The sequence below is a fragment of the Schistocerca gregaria genome, chromosome X (assembly GCF_023897955.1).
Source record: "Schistocerca gregaria isolate iqSchGreg1 chromosome X, iqSchGreg1.2, whole genome shotgun sequence".
NCBI lineage: Eukaryota > Metazoa > Arthropoda > Insecta > Orthoptera > Acrididae > Schistocerca > Schistocerca gregaria.
Genome location: NC_064931.1, coordinates 644,299,761 through 644,313,200, shown reverse-complemented (window position 1 = coordinate 644,313,200; position 13,440 = coordinate 644,299,761). Strand labels below are relative to the sequence as shown.

Sequence of the window (13,440 nt, the reverse complement as noted above, 5' to 3'; positions counted from 1 at the left end):
AAAGTAACAAAACACCGAAAGACCTAATTCGAAACAAGGCCCTCGGAGTAGAAGACATTGCATTAGAACTACTGATAGTCTTGGGAGAGCCAGCCATGACAAAACTCTTCCATCTGATGAGCAAGATGTACGAGACAAGCGAAATATCCTCAAAGGTAAAGAAGAATATAATAATTCTAATTACAAAGAAAGCAGGTGCTGACAGATGTGAAAATTACCGAACTATCAGTTTAATAAGCCACTGTTGCAAGATACTAACGCGGATCCTTTACAGAAGAGTGGAAAAACTGGTAGAAGCTTACCTCGGGGAAGTCAGTTTGAATTCTGGAGAAAGGTAGGAACACGCCAGGAAATATTGGCCCTACAACTTTTCTTAGAAGGTAGGTTAAGGGACGGCAAACCTATGTTTATAGCGTTTGTAGACTTGAGAAAGCTTTTGACAATGTTGACTGGAATACTCTCTTTCTTACTCTTTAGATGGCGGGGGTAAAATACAGGGAGGGAAAGGCTATTTACAATTTGTACAGAAACCAGATGGCAGTTATAAGAATAGAGGGGGCATGAAAAGGAAGCGGTGGTTGAAGGGAGTGGACACGGTTGTAGCACGATGTTATTCAATCTGTATATTGAGCAAGCAGTAAAAGAAAAGAAAAATTTGGAGTGAGAATCAAAGTCCAAGGAGAAGAAATAAAATCTTTGAGGTTTTCCGATGGCATTGTAATTCTGTCAGAGACAGAAAAGGATTTGGAAGAGCAGTTGACTGGAATGGACAGTGCCTTGAAAGGATGATATAAGATGAATATCGACAAAAGCAAAACGAGGATAATGGAACGTAGTCGAATTAAGTCGGGTGATGCTGAGGGAATTAGATTAGGAAATGATACAGTTAAAGTAATAGATGAGGTTTGCTATTTGGGCTGCAAAATAACTAATGACAGTGGAAGTAGAGAGGATATAAAATGTAAACTGGCAATGGCAAGGAAAGAGTTTCTGAAGAAAATTTGTTAACAACGAGTATAGATTTGTGTGTCAAGAAGTCTTTTCTAAAAGTATTTGTATGGAGTGTAGCCATATATGGAAGTGAAAAATGGACGATAAACAGTTTAGACAAGAAGACAACAGAAACATTTGAAAGTAGTGCTACAAAAGAATGCTGACGATTAAATGGGTAGATCACGTAACTAATGAGGAGATACTCTACAGAATTGCTGAGAAAAGAAATTTGTGGCACAGCCTGACTGGAAGAAGGGGTCTGTTGGTAGGACTCATTCTGAGACATCAAGGTATCGCCAATATAGTACTGACTTGGCGAAAAATCCTAAGAAATTCTGGTCTTATGTCAAAGCGGTAGGCGGATCAAAACAAAATGTCCAGACACTCTGTGACCAAAATGGTACTGAAACAGAGGATGACAGACTAAAGGCCGAAATACTAAATGTCTTCTTCCAAAGCTGTTTCACAGAGGAAGACTGCACTGTAGTTCCTTCTCTAGATTGTCACACAAATGACAAAATGGTAGATATCGAAATAGACGACAGAGGGATAGAGAAACAAATAAAATCGCTCAAAAGAGGAAAGGCCGCTGGACCTGATGGGATACCAGTTCGATTTTACACAGAGTACGCGAAGGAACTTGCCCCCCTTCTTACAGAGGTGTACCGTAGGTCTCTAGAAGAGCGAAGCGTTCCAGAGGATTGGAAAAAGGTACAGGTCAACCCCGTTTCCAAGAAGGGACGTCGAACAGATGTGCAGAACTATAGACCTACATCTATAACGTCGATCAGTTGTAGAATTTCGGAGCACGTATTATGTTCGAGTATAATGACTTTTCTGGAGGCTAGACATCTACTCTGTAGGAATCAGCATGGGTTTCGAAAAAGACGGTAGTGTGAAACCCAGCTCGCGCTATTCGTCCACGAGACTAAGAGGGCCATAGACACGGATTCACAGGTAGATGCCGTGTTTCTTGACTTCCGCAAGGCATTCGATACAGTTCCCCACAGTCGTTTAATGAACAAAGTAAGAGCATACGGACTATCAGACCAATTGTGTGATTGGATTGAGGAGTTCCCAGATAACAGAACGCAGCATGTCATTCTCAATGGAGAGAAGTCTTCCGAAGTAAGAGTGATTTCAGGTGTGCCGTAGGGGAGTGTCATAGGACCGTTGCTATTCACAGTATACATAAATGACCTGGTGGATGACATCGGAAGTTCACTGAGGCTTTTTGCAGATGATGCTGTGGTGTATCGAGAGGTTGTAACAATGGAAAATTGTACTGAAGTGCAGGAGGATCTGCAGCGAATTGACGCATGGTGCAGGGAATGGCAATTGAATCTCAATGTAGACACGTGTAATGTGCTGCGGATACATAGGAAGATAGATCCTTATCATTTAGCTACAATATAGCAGGTCAGCAACTGGAAGCAGTTAATTCCATAAATTATCTGGGAGTACGCATTAGGAGTGATTTAAAAGGGAATGATCATATAAAGTTGATCGTCGGTAAAGCAGATGCCAGACTGAGATTCATTGGAAGAATCCTAAGGAAATGCAATCCGAAAACAAAGAAAGTAGGTTACAGTACGCTTGTTCGCCCATTGCTTGAATGCTGCTCAGCAGTGTGGGATCCGTACCAGATAGGGTTGATAGAAGAGAGAGAGAAGATCCAACGGAGAGCAGCGCGGTTCGTTACAGGATCATTTAGTAATCGCGAAAGCGTTACGGAGATGATAGATAAACTCCAGTGGAAGACTCTGCAGGAGAGACCCTCAGTAGCTCGGTACGGGCTTTTGTTAAAGTTTCGAGAACATACCTTCACCGAAGAGTCAAGCAGTATATTGCTCCCTCCTACGTATATCTCGCGAAGAGACCATGAGGATAAAATCAGAGAGATTAGAGCCCACACAGAGGCATACCGACAATCCTCCTTTCCACGAACAATACGAGACTGGAATAGAAGGGAGAACCGATAGAGGTACTCAGGGTACTCTCCGCCACACACCGTCAGGTGGCTTGCGGAGTATGGATGTAAATGTAGATGTAGAGGGAAGCGTGCGGGATAAAAAATCGCGAAGGGAGACCAAGAGATGTTTACAGCAAGCACATGCAGAAGGATGTAGGTTGCAGTAGTTCCTCGGATATGAATAGGCTTACACAGAATAGAGTAGCATGTAGAGCTGAATGAAACCAATTTTCGGAGCACAACAACAACATTAGCCGTTTCTTTGCCAACAGTTTTCTCTTCTTTTTTGTTGTTGTTAGTTACAACGCAGCCAAGGAAATTTAATTTTCGTGTCTGTATTATACTAAGTACCATCTCGTGGAACATAACCTCAAGGCAACGGCCTTGCCACAGTGGTTACACCGGTTCCCGTGAGATCACCGAAGTTAAGCGTTGTCGGACGTGGTCGGCACTTGGATGGGTGACCACCCAGGGCACCATGCGCTGTTGCCATTTTTCGGGGTGCACTCAGCGTCGTGATGCCAATTGAATCCTCCACGAAGGATGACACGGCGGTCGGGTGGCCCCGGTAGGCCACTCGTGGCCTGAAGACGGAGCGGAACATAACCTCAGTGAAGTCAAATAAGCAGTTCGCAACCAGCGATGCGATAGGAACAAAGAGGTGCTGTAATCGCTGAGCGCCGTCGGTCGGGCTGCCACGAATTTGGTCGGTCAGTCGGCCGACCGATAACTGGTGCATGTGTAGAGCTCTTCACCCTCCTGCCCTTCATTACAGCTGACACTGTCAAACACGCCTTTGGCGCGGTAGCAGAGAGATGTTCCGTCAGTACTACTGGTTTCACTCGCCGCAATGTAAGTGGGGCTCTTAGTTTCCTGCCTAATCATATCCACGCAAACCGCGACATATTCGGAAAAAAAACAAGAATACAAATGTCATTCCTGCTCACTTCATTCGCAGCAACTTACCCTTTCGTATTTTAAGCAAACTGAAAATAAAAAATAAAAGAATTAAACATTCCTACGTACCATGTGCATAACCAGTCCTGTGCCGCGATAAAATGCGAGGGGAAAAGCCACGGCTAACCCCATTTGTGCCGTGTTATTTCCGGCCAGAGCCGCCTCCACTGTTGCAACTTCTTTTGACGGCCTTCACTTGACGACCGATAGCAGCGGCCTTTTCGTAGAGTTGCCAGTGCTAACACACAAACAACACGGCATGAAATAACCACAGAAATCAATGTAGGACGTAAGGCGGACGTATCCGTTAGGACACTGCGGTGAAATTTTATGTGAATGGTCTATAGCAGCAGACGATCGACGCTGCACCTCTCCTCGGCATTGTGACCATACCGGTGAGATGAGTCCCGGTTTCAGTAGGTTAAGAGCTCATGGTAGCGATCGAGTGTGGTGCAGACCGAACGAAGCCATGGGCCCAGGTTTCGCCATTGCACTGTGCAAGCTGCTGGTGACTCAATAACGACGTGGGCTGTGTTTAGCCGGCCGCGGTGGTCTCGCGGTTCTAGGCGCGCAGTCCGGAACCGTGCTACTGCTACGGTCGCAGGTTGGAATCCTACCTCGAGCATGGATGTGTGTGATGTCCTTAGGTTAGTTAGGTTTAAGTTATTTTAAGTTCTAGGGGACTGATAACCACAGCAGTTGAGTCCCATAGTGCTCAGAGGCATTTGAACCATTTGGCTGTGTTTACATGGAATGGAGCTGGATCCTCAGATCCAGCTGCACCGACCATTGAGAGAGGTTATGTTCGACTACTTGGAGACCGAACGACGATGGTATTTTTATAGATGGCAATACGCAATGTTACCAGGCCACAGTTGTTCCCGATTGGTTTGAGGAACATTTTGAGAAATGTGAGCGAACGATACTGCCACCCAGTTCGCCCGACATGAATCCAATCGAACACCTATGGGACATAATCGAGAGAGTTCGTGCACAAAATCCTGCGCCGGCAACTCTTTCACAATTATGGACAGCTGTAGAGGCAGTATGGCTCAATACTTGTGCAAGGGATTTCGAACGACTTGTCCATGCCACGTCGAATTGCTCCATTATACCGGACAAAAGGAGATCAGTAGCTCGGTACGGGCTTTTGTTGAAGTTCCGAGAACATACCTTCACCGAGGAGTCAAGCAGTATATTGCTCCCTCCTACGCATATCTCGCGAAGAGACCATGAGGATAAAATCAGAGAGATTAGAGCCCACACATAGGCATACCGACAATCTTTCTTTCCACGAACAATACGAGACTGGAATAGAAGGGAGAACCGATAGAGGTACTTAAAGTATCCTCCGCCACACACTGTGAGGTGACTTGAGGAGTATGGATGTAGATGTAGATATCACGACATTAGGAGGAATCCCATGACTTTTATCACCGCATTGTGTTATGTATTTGGTGTATCCATATTTTTGTGTTAGACAGTTCCACCTATAATCGGTTAATGTGGTTTTGGTGTAGGTATTTAGGAACGACCATCTCATGCAAAAATAAGTGCCACTTTTCAAAATTTAGCAGATATTGATGCCCAACAAAGGTGCTGTTTAGAAGCATATGTAGCATCGGCGGGGCAGCAATGGGGCCACGTCGATCACGCATTACGGGGTGGTTTTTGCGTTGAGGAGTGCACACAGACAAGTGAAACTGCTAGTGTTAGAGCAAGCGACACTGAGTTGACGAAATTATTCCAGAAACTGGACAAGTTTCAACGGCTAGATCGACAGGGAATGATAAGCTTTTAGATTTCGATACAGTTATGTGGAATGAAGAAAAAGCCCTTCAGCAGTTTAGAGATACAAGAAGCTAATCGGCGACGAACTGAGCAAACAGTGAAAAGACTGCTGGAAACCTGAAAAAGTAATCGACTTTTTCCTTCAGATGTGTTTGAGCGCGTGTTAAAAATGGGGAAATTTCAAGAAGGGACTGGCTTGTTTGGAGCAGAGGACAGCAACTATTGTACTGCTTTGTTTGCCGCTTGCTTTCGCGATTCTTGGATGTCTCTAAGTCTGATTTGGCTTTAATATTTTTTCGGAATTATCAATAGGCTGGAAAAAGCTGAAACAAATAATGCGCTAAATGGTAGTTCAACCATAGAAAATCTTAGAACCGAAACATAGTAATAGAAGAGCAGCACTGCACCGAAGGATTGCATGGCGTAACTGAAGCGGTTCTTTTTCTAGTTGAAAGTGATATGGCTTAGAGAGGTGATAGTGACATAGACGGAGAATGTCGAAATGCCAATTTTTTGGACATTTTACAGTTTTTGGCGAAGCCTGACTCCCTTTTAAAAGAGCATTTAATGAAAGTTGAAGCATCGCATCTAGAATGGGTAGTCCATTGATCGTGACTGGGCCAAATATCTCCCATAGGTCAAACGGATATCGACTGCGTTTTTTAAAAATAGGAACCTCCATTTTTTATTACATATTCGTGTAGTACGTAAAGAAATATAAATGTTTTAGTTGGACCACTTTTTTTGCTTTGTGATAGATGGCGCTGCAATAGTCACAAACTTATGGCTCACAATTTTAGAGGAACAGTTGGTAACAGGTAGATTTTTAAATTAAAATACAGAACGTAGGTACGTTTGAACATTTTATTTCGGTTGTTCCAATGTGATAAATGTACCTTTGTGAACCTATCACTTCTGAGAACGCATGTTGTTTCAGCGTGATTACCTGTAAATAACACATTAATGCAATACATGCTCAAAATGATGACCGTCAACCTCAGTGCATTTGGCAACAGCGAGTAGTTCGCCTTCCGTAATGTTCGCACATGCATTGCCAATGCGCTGACGCATCTTGTCAGACGTTGTCGGTGGATCACGATAGCAAATATCAGATCCGGTGAACGTGCGGGCCATGGTATGGTGCTTCGGCGACCAATCCACCTGTCATGAAATATGCTATTCAATATCGCTTCAACCGCACGCGAGCTATGTGCCGGACATCCATCATGTTGGAAATACATCGCCATTCTGTCATGCAGTGAAACGTCTTGTAGTAACATCGGTAGAACATTACGTAGGAAATCAGCATACACTGCACCATTTTGACTGCCATCGATAAAATGGGGGCCAATTATCTTTCCTCCCATAATGCCACACCATACATTAACCCGTTAAGGTCGCTAATGTTCCACTTGTCGCAGCCATCGTGGATTTTCCGTGGCCCAGTAGTGCATGTTATGCCGGTTTACGCTACCGCTGTTGGTGACTGACGCTTCGTCGCTAAATAGAACGCGTGCAAAAAATCTGTCATCGTCCCGTAATTTCTATTGTGCCCAGTGGCAGAACGGTACACGACCTTCAAAGTCGTCGCCATGCAAGTCCTGATGCATAGAAATATGGTACGGGTGCAATCGATGTTGACCTACCATTCTCAATACCGACGTTTCTGAGATTCCCTACTTCACGCAATTGGTCTGCTACTGATGTGCGGATTAGCCGCGACAGCAGCCGAAACACCTACTTGGGCATCATCAGTTGTTGCAGGTCGTGGTTGGCGTTTCACATGTGGCTGAACACTTCCTGTTTCCGGCGAACGGTCCGGACACTTAGATGATGTCGTCCAGGATACCGAGCAGCATACACAGCACTCGCCCGTTGGGCATTTTGATCACAATAGCCATACATCAACACGATATCGAACTTTTTCGCAATTGGTAAACGGTGCATTTTAACACGGGTAATGTACCACGATGCAAATACCGTCCGCACTGGTGGAATGTTACATGATACCACGTACTTATACGTTTGTGACTATTACAGCACCATCTATCACAATGCGAAAAAAGTGGTCCAACTAAAACATTCATATTTCTTTACGTACCCCACGAATATGTTATAAAAATGGGGGTTCCTATTTTAAAAAAAACGCAATGACATCTGTTTGACCTATGACAGCGCCATCTGGCGGGCCAACCAAAGCGCCATCTGGTTTCCCCCTTCAAGCTAGACGAGTTTCATTCTTTGTAGATTTTTCGTTTGATGCTTATTTCGTGAGATATTTGGCCCGGTCATTACAATGAACCACCCTGTATGCAGGGTGTTACAAAAAGGTACGGCCAAACTTTCAGGAAACATTTCTCACACACAAAGAAAGAAAATATGTTATGTGGACACGTGTCCAGAAACGCTTACTTCCCATGTTAGAGCTCATTTTATTACTTCTCTTCAAATCACATTAATCATGGAATGGAAACATACAACAAAAGAACGTACCAGCGTGACTTCAAACACTTTGTTACATGAAATGTTCAAAATGTCCTCCGTTATCGAGGATACATGCATCCACCCTCCATCGCATGGAATGCCTTATGCGCTGATGCAGCCCTGGAGAATGGCGTATTGTATCACAGCCGTCCACAATACGAGCACGAAGAGTCTCTACATTTGGTACCGGAGTTGCGTAGACAAGAGCTTTCAAATGCCCCCATAAATGAAAGTCAAGAGGGTTGAGGTCAGGAGAGCGTGGAAGCCATGGAATTGGTTCGCTTCTACCAATCCATCGGTCACCGAATCTATTGTTGAGAAGCGTACGAACACTTCGACTGAAATGTGCAGGAGCTCCATCGTGCATGAACCACATGTTGTGTGGTACTTGTAAAGGCACATGTTCTAGCAGCACAGGTAGAGTATCCCGTATGAAATCATGATAACGTGCTCCATTGAGCGTAGGTGGAAGAACATGGGGCCCAATCGAGGCATCACCAACAACGACTGGCCAAACGTTCACAGAAAATCTGTTTTGATGACGTGATTGCACAATTGCGTGCAGATTCTCGTCAGCCCACACATGTTGATTGTGAAAATTCACAATTTGATCACGTTGTAATGAAGCCATATCCGTAAAGAGAACATTTGCACTGAACTGAGGATTGACACATTGTTGGACGAACCATTCGCAGAAGTGTACCCGTGGAGGCCAATCAGCTGCTGATAGTGTCTGCACACGCTGCACATGGTGCGGAAACAACTGGTTCTCCCGTAGCACTCTCCATACAGTGACGTGGTCAACGTTACCTTGTACAGTAGCAACTTCTCTGACGCTGACATTAGGGTTATCGTCAACTGCACGAAGAATTACCTCGTCCATTGCAGGTGTCCTCGTCGTTCTAGGTCTTCCCCAGTCGCGAGTCATAGGCTTGAATGTTCTGCAAATATGTCTCGATGCAAACGTACCGCGCCACGGCTATTGCCCCGTGCTAATCCATACATGAAATGGGCATCTGCCAACTCCGCATTTGTAAACATTGCACTGACTGCGAAACCACGTTCGTGATGAGCACTAACCTGTTGATGCTACGTACTGATGTGCTTGATGCTAGTACTGTAGAACTATGAGTCGCATGTCAACACAAGCACCCAAGTCAACTTTATCTTCCTTAGAATGGGGCAACTGGCGGGGAATCGAGGAAGTACAGAACATACTGACGAAACTAAAATGAGCTCTAACATGGAAATTAAGCGTTTCCGGACACATGTCCACCTAACACATTTTCTTTATTTGTGTGTGAGGAATTTTTCCTGAAAGTTTGGCCGCACCTTTTTGTGACACCCTGTATATATGATGTTCAAAGCGAATAACTGGAGATGATGATCGTCAAACTATTTTAAACGAGGTAAAACGTAGTAAATACGTTTCTGTCCTGGCAGTTGGGACTCGCGAAGAAGTACAAACAGAGCAAAGTGGTTTTATACTGCGCTACATTGCCATCGATGAAGAAAATCAATACAGAATTAGAGAGCGTTTACGCTACTTCGCCCACTGTGATCAGAAGACTGGCCAGTTAACCGCTAGAACAATTTGCGATGTGCTGAAACGTTATGGCTTACAGGTTTCAGACTGTCGAGGCAGGATCATGATAATGGGGTCTATATGAGAAGCATCTATCAGGCAGCTCCAACCCATATATTAAAAGAAAATATATTGGAAATTTTTTTCCTTGCTATGCTCATTCGTTACACCTTTGTGGCGCCCATGCTGCCAGGAGTTGCACAGATGTAGTTACTTTTTACGACATTCGAAATTTTTTTATTATAGTCTCCAAAGATGGAAAGTTATACTTAAAAAAACCATTTTATCGTCCCTTCACGTGTTTTAGGGAACGAGGTGGTCTGCGTGATACTGTAGATACAATGCATTTGCCAGGATTACAAAGAGCGAGCGAACTTCTGTCTGCGGCGGCACGTACTGAACTAAAGGGTGCCAATAGAGTCTAGTGGAGGAATTAAGTGAATTGAAAAATAGTTGAAATACTATCTTTGCAGAATGTCACTAGGCAGCAGAAAATATCAGAATATCGCCTGAGTTGAATGTAACGATTCTCGGCATGGAGAAATGGAACGGCAAAAGAAAACGCTTTGTAGATGCATCACCAGAAAAAGATTTAAACCTCAGCCCAGAGGACAGTTTGAAACTAAATGTTTTCAGTGTTGGTCTAGATACAGTTGTGAGAAACTGTATGCTACCTTTTTAGAGCATGGAGTTAGTTAGGAGGATTTGAAAGAAGAAATTTTGCAGGCAGATAATATTCATACAGCTAATTTTGGGACTGAGCGTCATTCTCCTCTGCTCCTTCTCAATGCTATTCGAAAGTTCAATTTTAATAAAATATTTCCAAATATAATGCTAGCTTTACGGATTTTCTGCACTTTTCTGTTGCTGCTGCGCAAACTGAGCTCTCACTCAGCGTTCTTGCAAGATTTAAGAATTATTTGAGAAATAAAATTGGACAGGAGCCACTTCTTAGTTTAGGTATGATCACAACAGAGTGAAAGTTAGCCCTCTCATTAGATTATACAGGGATCATAAAAGATTTGTATCTAAAGAAGCTAAAAAGGAAGTATAGTTCTGTAAAGTATCGATTTTATGTAAACTGCGAACATTAAAAAAAGTTTCTTAGAAAACGAGTTTGACTTTTCGTATTAAAATTTTCTGACTTTATCCAAAAATGCAAAGCTTAAAATGAGAAACGTTGTGGTAGGGTCCTAAGAGCGCTTACCCCAGCCCAAAAATCGTAGCGCCGGCCCTGGTTGTAATGACTGGTCGCTTTCTTCCGGCTCGCTGTGTCGGCATGTTGCCTTCAGACGCCGATATACCGTGGGCGAGGGCAGAAGGGTCCATCCTGAAATAGTGACTTCTCGCGAGGTAGCAAGCGTCATAGTCACACTTGTTTCTGCATATCATTGTATCACATTTTAACACACGTGGTGAAAGTATAAGATCACTAGAGCAGCTCTTCAAAAAAGTTAAAAAAATTCTATTAAATTCGCACATTTCATTTAAAGTCTCTTCTGGAGAGCACGTCTTGCTAATAAAGATTTGTTTCCTCTAGCACGTCGAGCAATATTCCTTTAGTTGCTGTATGTAGCGCTTTCAGGTTACGTTCTACGTTTGTTGTAGAGTGTGTATTTTCAACATGTGTGATTTTATTTTGTCGATACATGTGCTCTTTAAAACGTGTTTTAACGACTGTCTCATGTGACTTATGAAAAACTAATCACAGTCACTGCAGTTCATATTCACACAACTGAATTCAGGAATTTTTCACAATCGTGTCCAATTTTATGCCAGTGAGGTGACCTCAAAGTATTGTTTGTTTCAAAACCTATTGCACCGTTTGAATTTTTAAAACATTGTCCTGGTTTTTTGACGTTATATATCATAGGAATGTGCTTAGTTTTTGTTTTCTGGGCCTTATTCGTGACTGATTTACAGAAAACCGTAAGTTACATACCGTATATAGATGGTACGACTCTCCACTTTAAAAACTGCGAGGAAGACCTTGAGAACGTTGCACAAAATGAGTTTAAAGCGCCCAAAAGTCATCTCACTGTTGAACTAGAACGTAGTAACCCCATTAACTTCCTGGATGTAGTTGTAACCGGAAAACAAGATAAACGCGTTTTCGGATTTATAGACAACCAACTTGCACCGGAGTGATGATAAACGCCAATTTTTGTCATTTTCATCTTTATAAAAGAGCTTTCTTCAACTCTATGGTTCACCGTCTAGTACCCATACCATTGCAACAAGGTGAAATTAATAAAGAAAGCAGTATACTGAAACAGACTGCTGTAGCAAACTGTTATAAATCCACCGTTGTCACCAGCACAAGTCACGAAACGGTACGAGTCACATCTAGGTCAATCAGTTACGAATAATGCCCAGAACAAAAACTAAGTATATTGCCCTGACATATAACTTGTTTGTTTTGTTTTAGAACACTACTTTGACGTTACGCCTCTGGCATAAAATTTTACCTAATTGTGACAAATTCCAGAATTCAGGCGGGTACAAAATGGACTGCAATGACTGTAATCAGTTTTACGTAGGTCAAACGGGACGATCGTTTAAATCACAATTTAAAGAGCACAACGTAGTCCCAAAATAAAACAGCTTTTGGTGCACACACTATAGAAAATAAGCGCTCTACAACAAACATGGAACTTAACATGAAAATGTTACATTCAGCAGCTAAAGGAATATTGCTCAACGTGCTAGAGAAATTTTTAGTAGAAAAAAGTGCTCTCCAGAACATGTTTTACATAGCAGTGAGAGTTTAATCAGAACGAAATTTTTAATCATTTTTGAAGAGCTGCTCTAAAGATATTTACTTGGACGTTGTGTGTCAAAATGTGATGCATTGTTACGCAGAAACAAGCGTGATTATGACATTGGCTGCCTTTTGGTCAGACGGCCAGACTGCTTCCGTATGCGCCCTTCTGCACTCGTTCACGGTATATCAGCGACTGACGGCAACAACAAGACACAGCGCGCCGGAAGAAAGCGACCCCTGGTGGCTGCAATGAACATACCGATGGTGCAACATACCCTCCCTACACTTTTTTATATTGCATTTTAAAAAGTACATGTATTCCCGAAATAAAACACTTTTTGTACTCACATTGACGAAAATAAACACTCTAAAACAAACACAGAACGTAACGTTAAAGTGTTACAGAGAACAACTAAGGAAAACAATATAAGAAATAATGTTGGCACGTTAAATTATGGTGGTAAAGAGTTAAACAACTGAAAATAATAAAATGTGTAGACTGACGTGAAATGAACTTTTTGGCGGTACAGCGTTTCTGTTTTGTACCTTGTATTTTATTTGCTAAATTACTTAGTAATTTACTAAGGACTACCTTGCATTATCAGTCAACAGCCTGATCATTAGAATTATTGTTTTACCTTCTTATATAGTCTCCCCACATTTTATTATTTTCAGTTGTTTAGACTTTTACCACCGTAAGTGAACATGCCAACATTCTTTTGTATATTGTTTAACTGTTTTTTCTTATGATACATTTTATTATGTAATTGTGCATACAGTGGCGCCTTTTAACCAATGCACGCCTCTTTGTATCTTAAATAGCAGCACCAGAACTCACGCAGTAATGTTCCGTGTTGCGTTTTTTTTTTTAAGTGTTGCCGTCATACTGTCGCT

General features: G+C 42.7%; 1 protein-coding gene and 1 pseudogene across 1 annotated transcript in view; one reads left to right on the top strand and one right to left on the bottom strand.

Moving 5' to 3' along the window:
* LOC126298978 (gamma-tubulin complex component 3-like) overlaps nt 1–12,761 on the bottom strand; it is a 218,439-nt gene extending 205,678 nt beyond the window's left edge. The window contains exon 1 of the mRNA XM_049990600.1: nt 10,990–12,761. Coding sequence (XP_049846557.1) covers nt 10,990–11,149 — 160 coding nt within the window. The 5' untranslated portion in view covers nt 11,150–12,761. The remainder of the gene's footprint in view (nt 1–10,989) is intronic.
* LOC126299992 (5S ribosomal RNA) lies at nt 3,340–3,457 on the top strand (annotated as a pseudogene).
* Nucleotides 12,762–13,440: the final 679 nt, after the last annotated feature.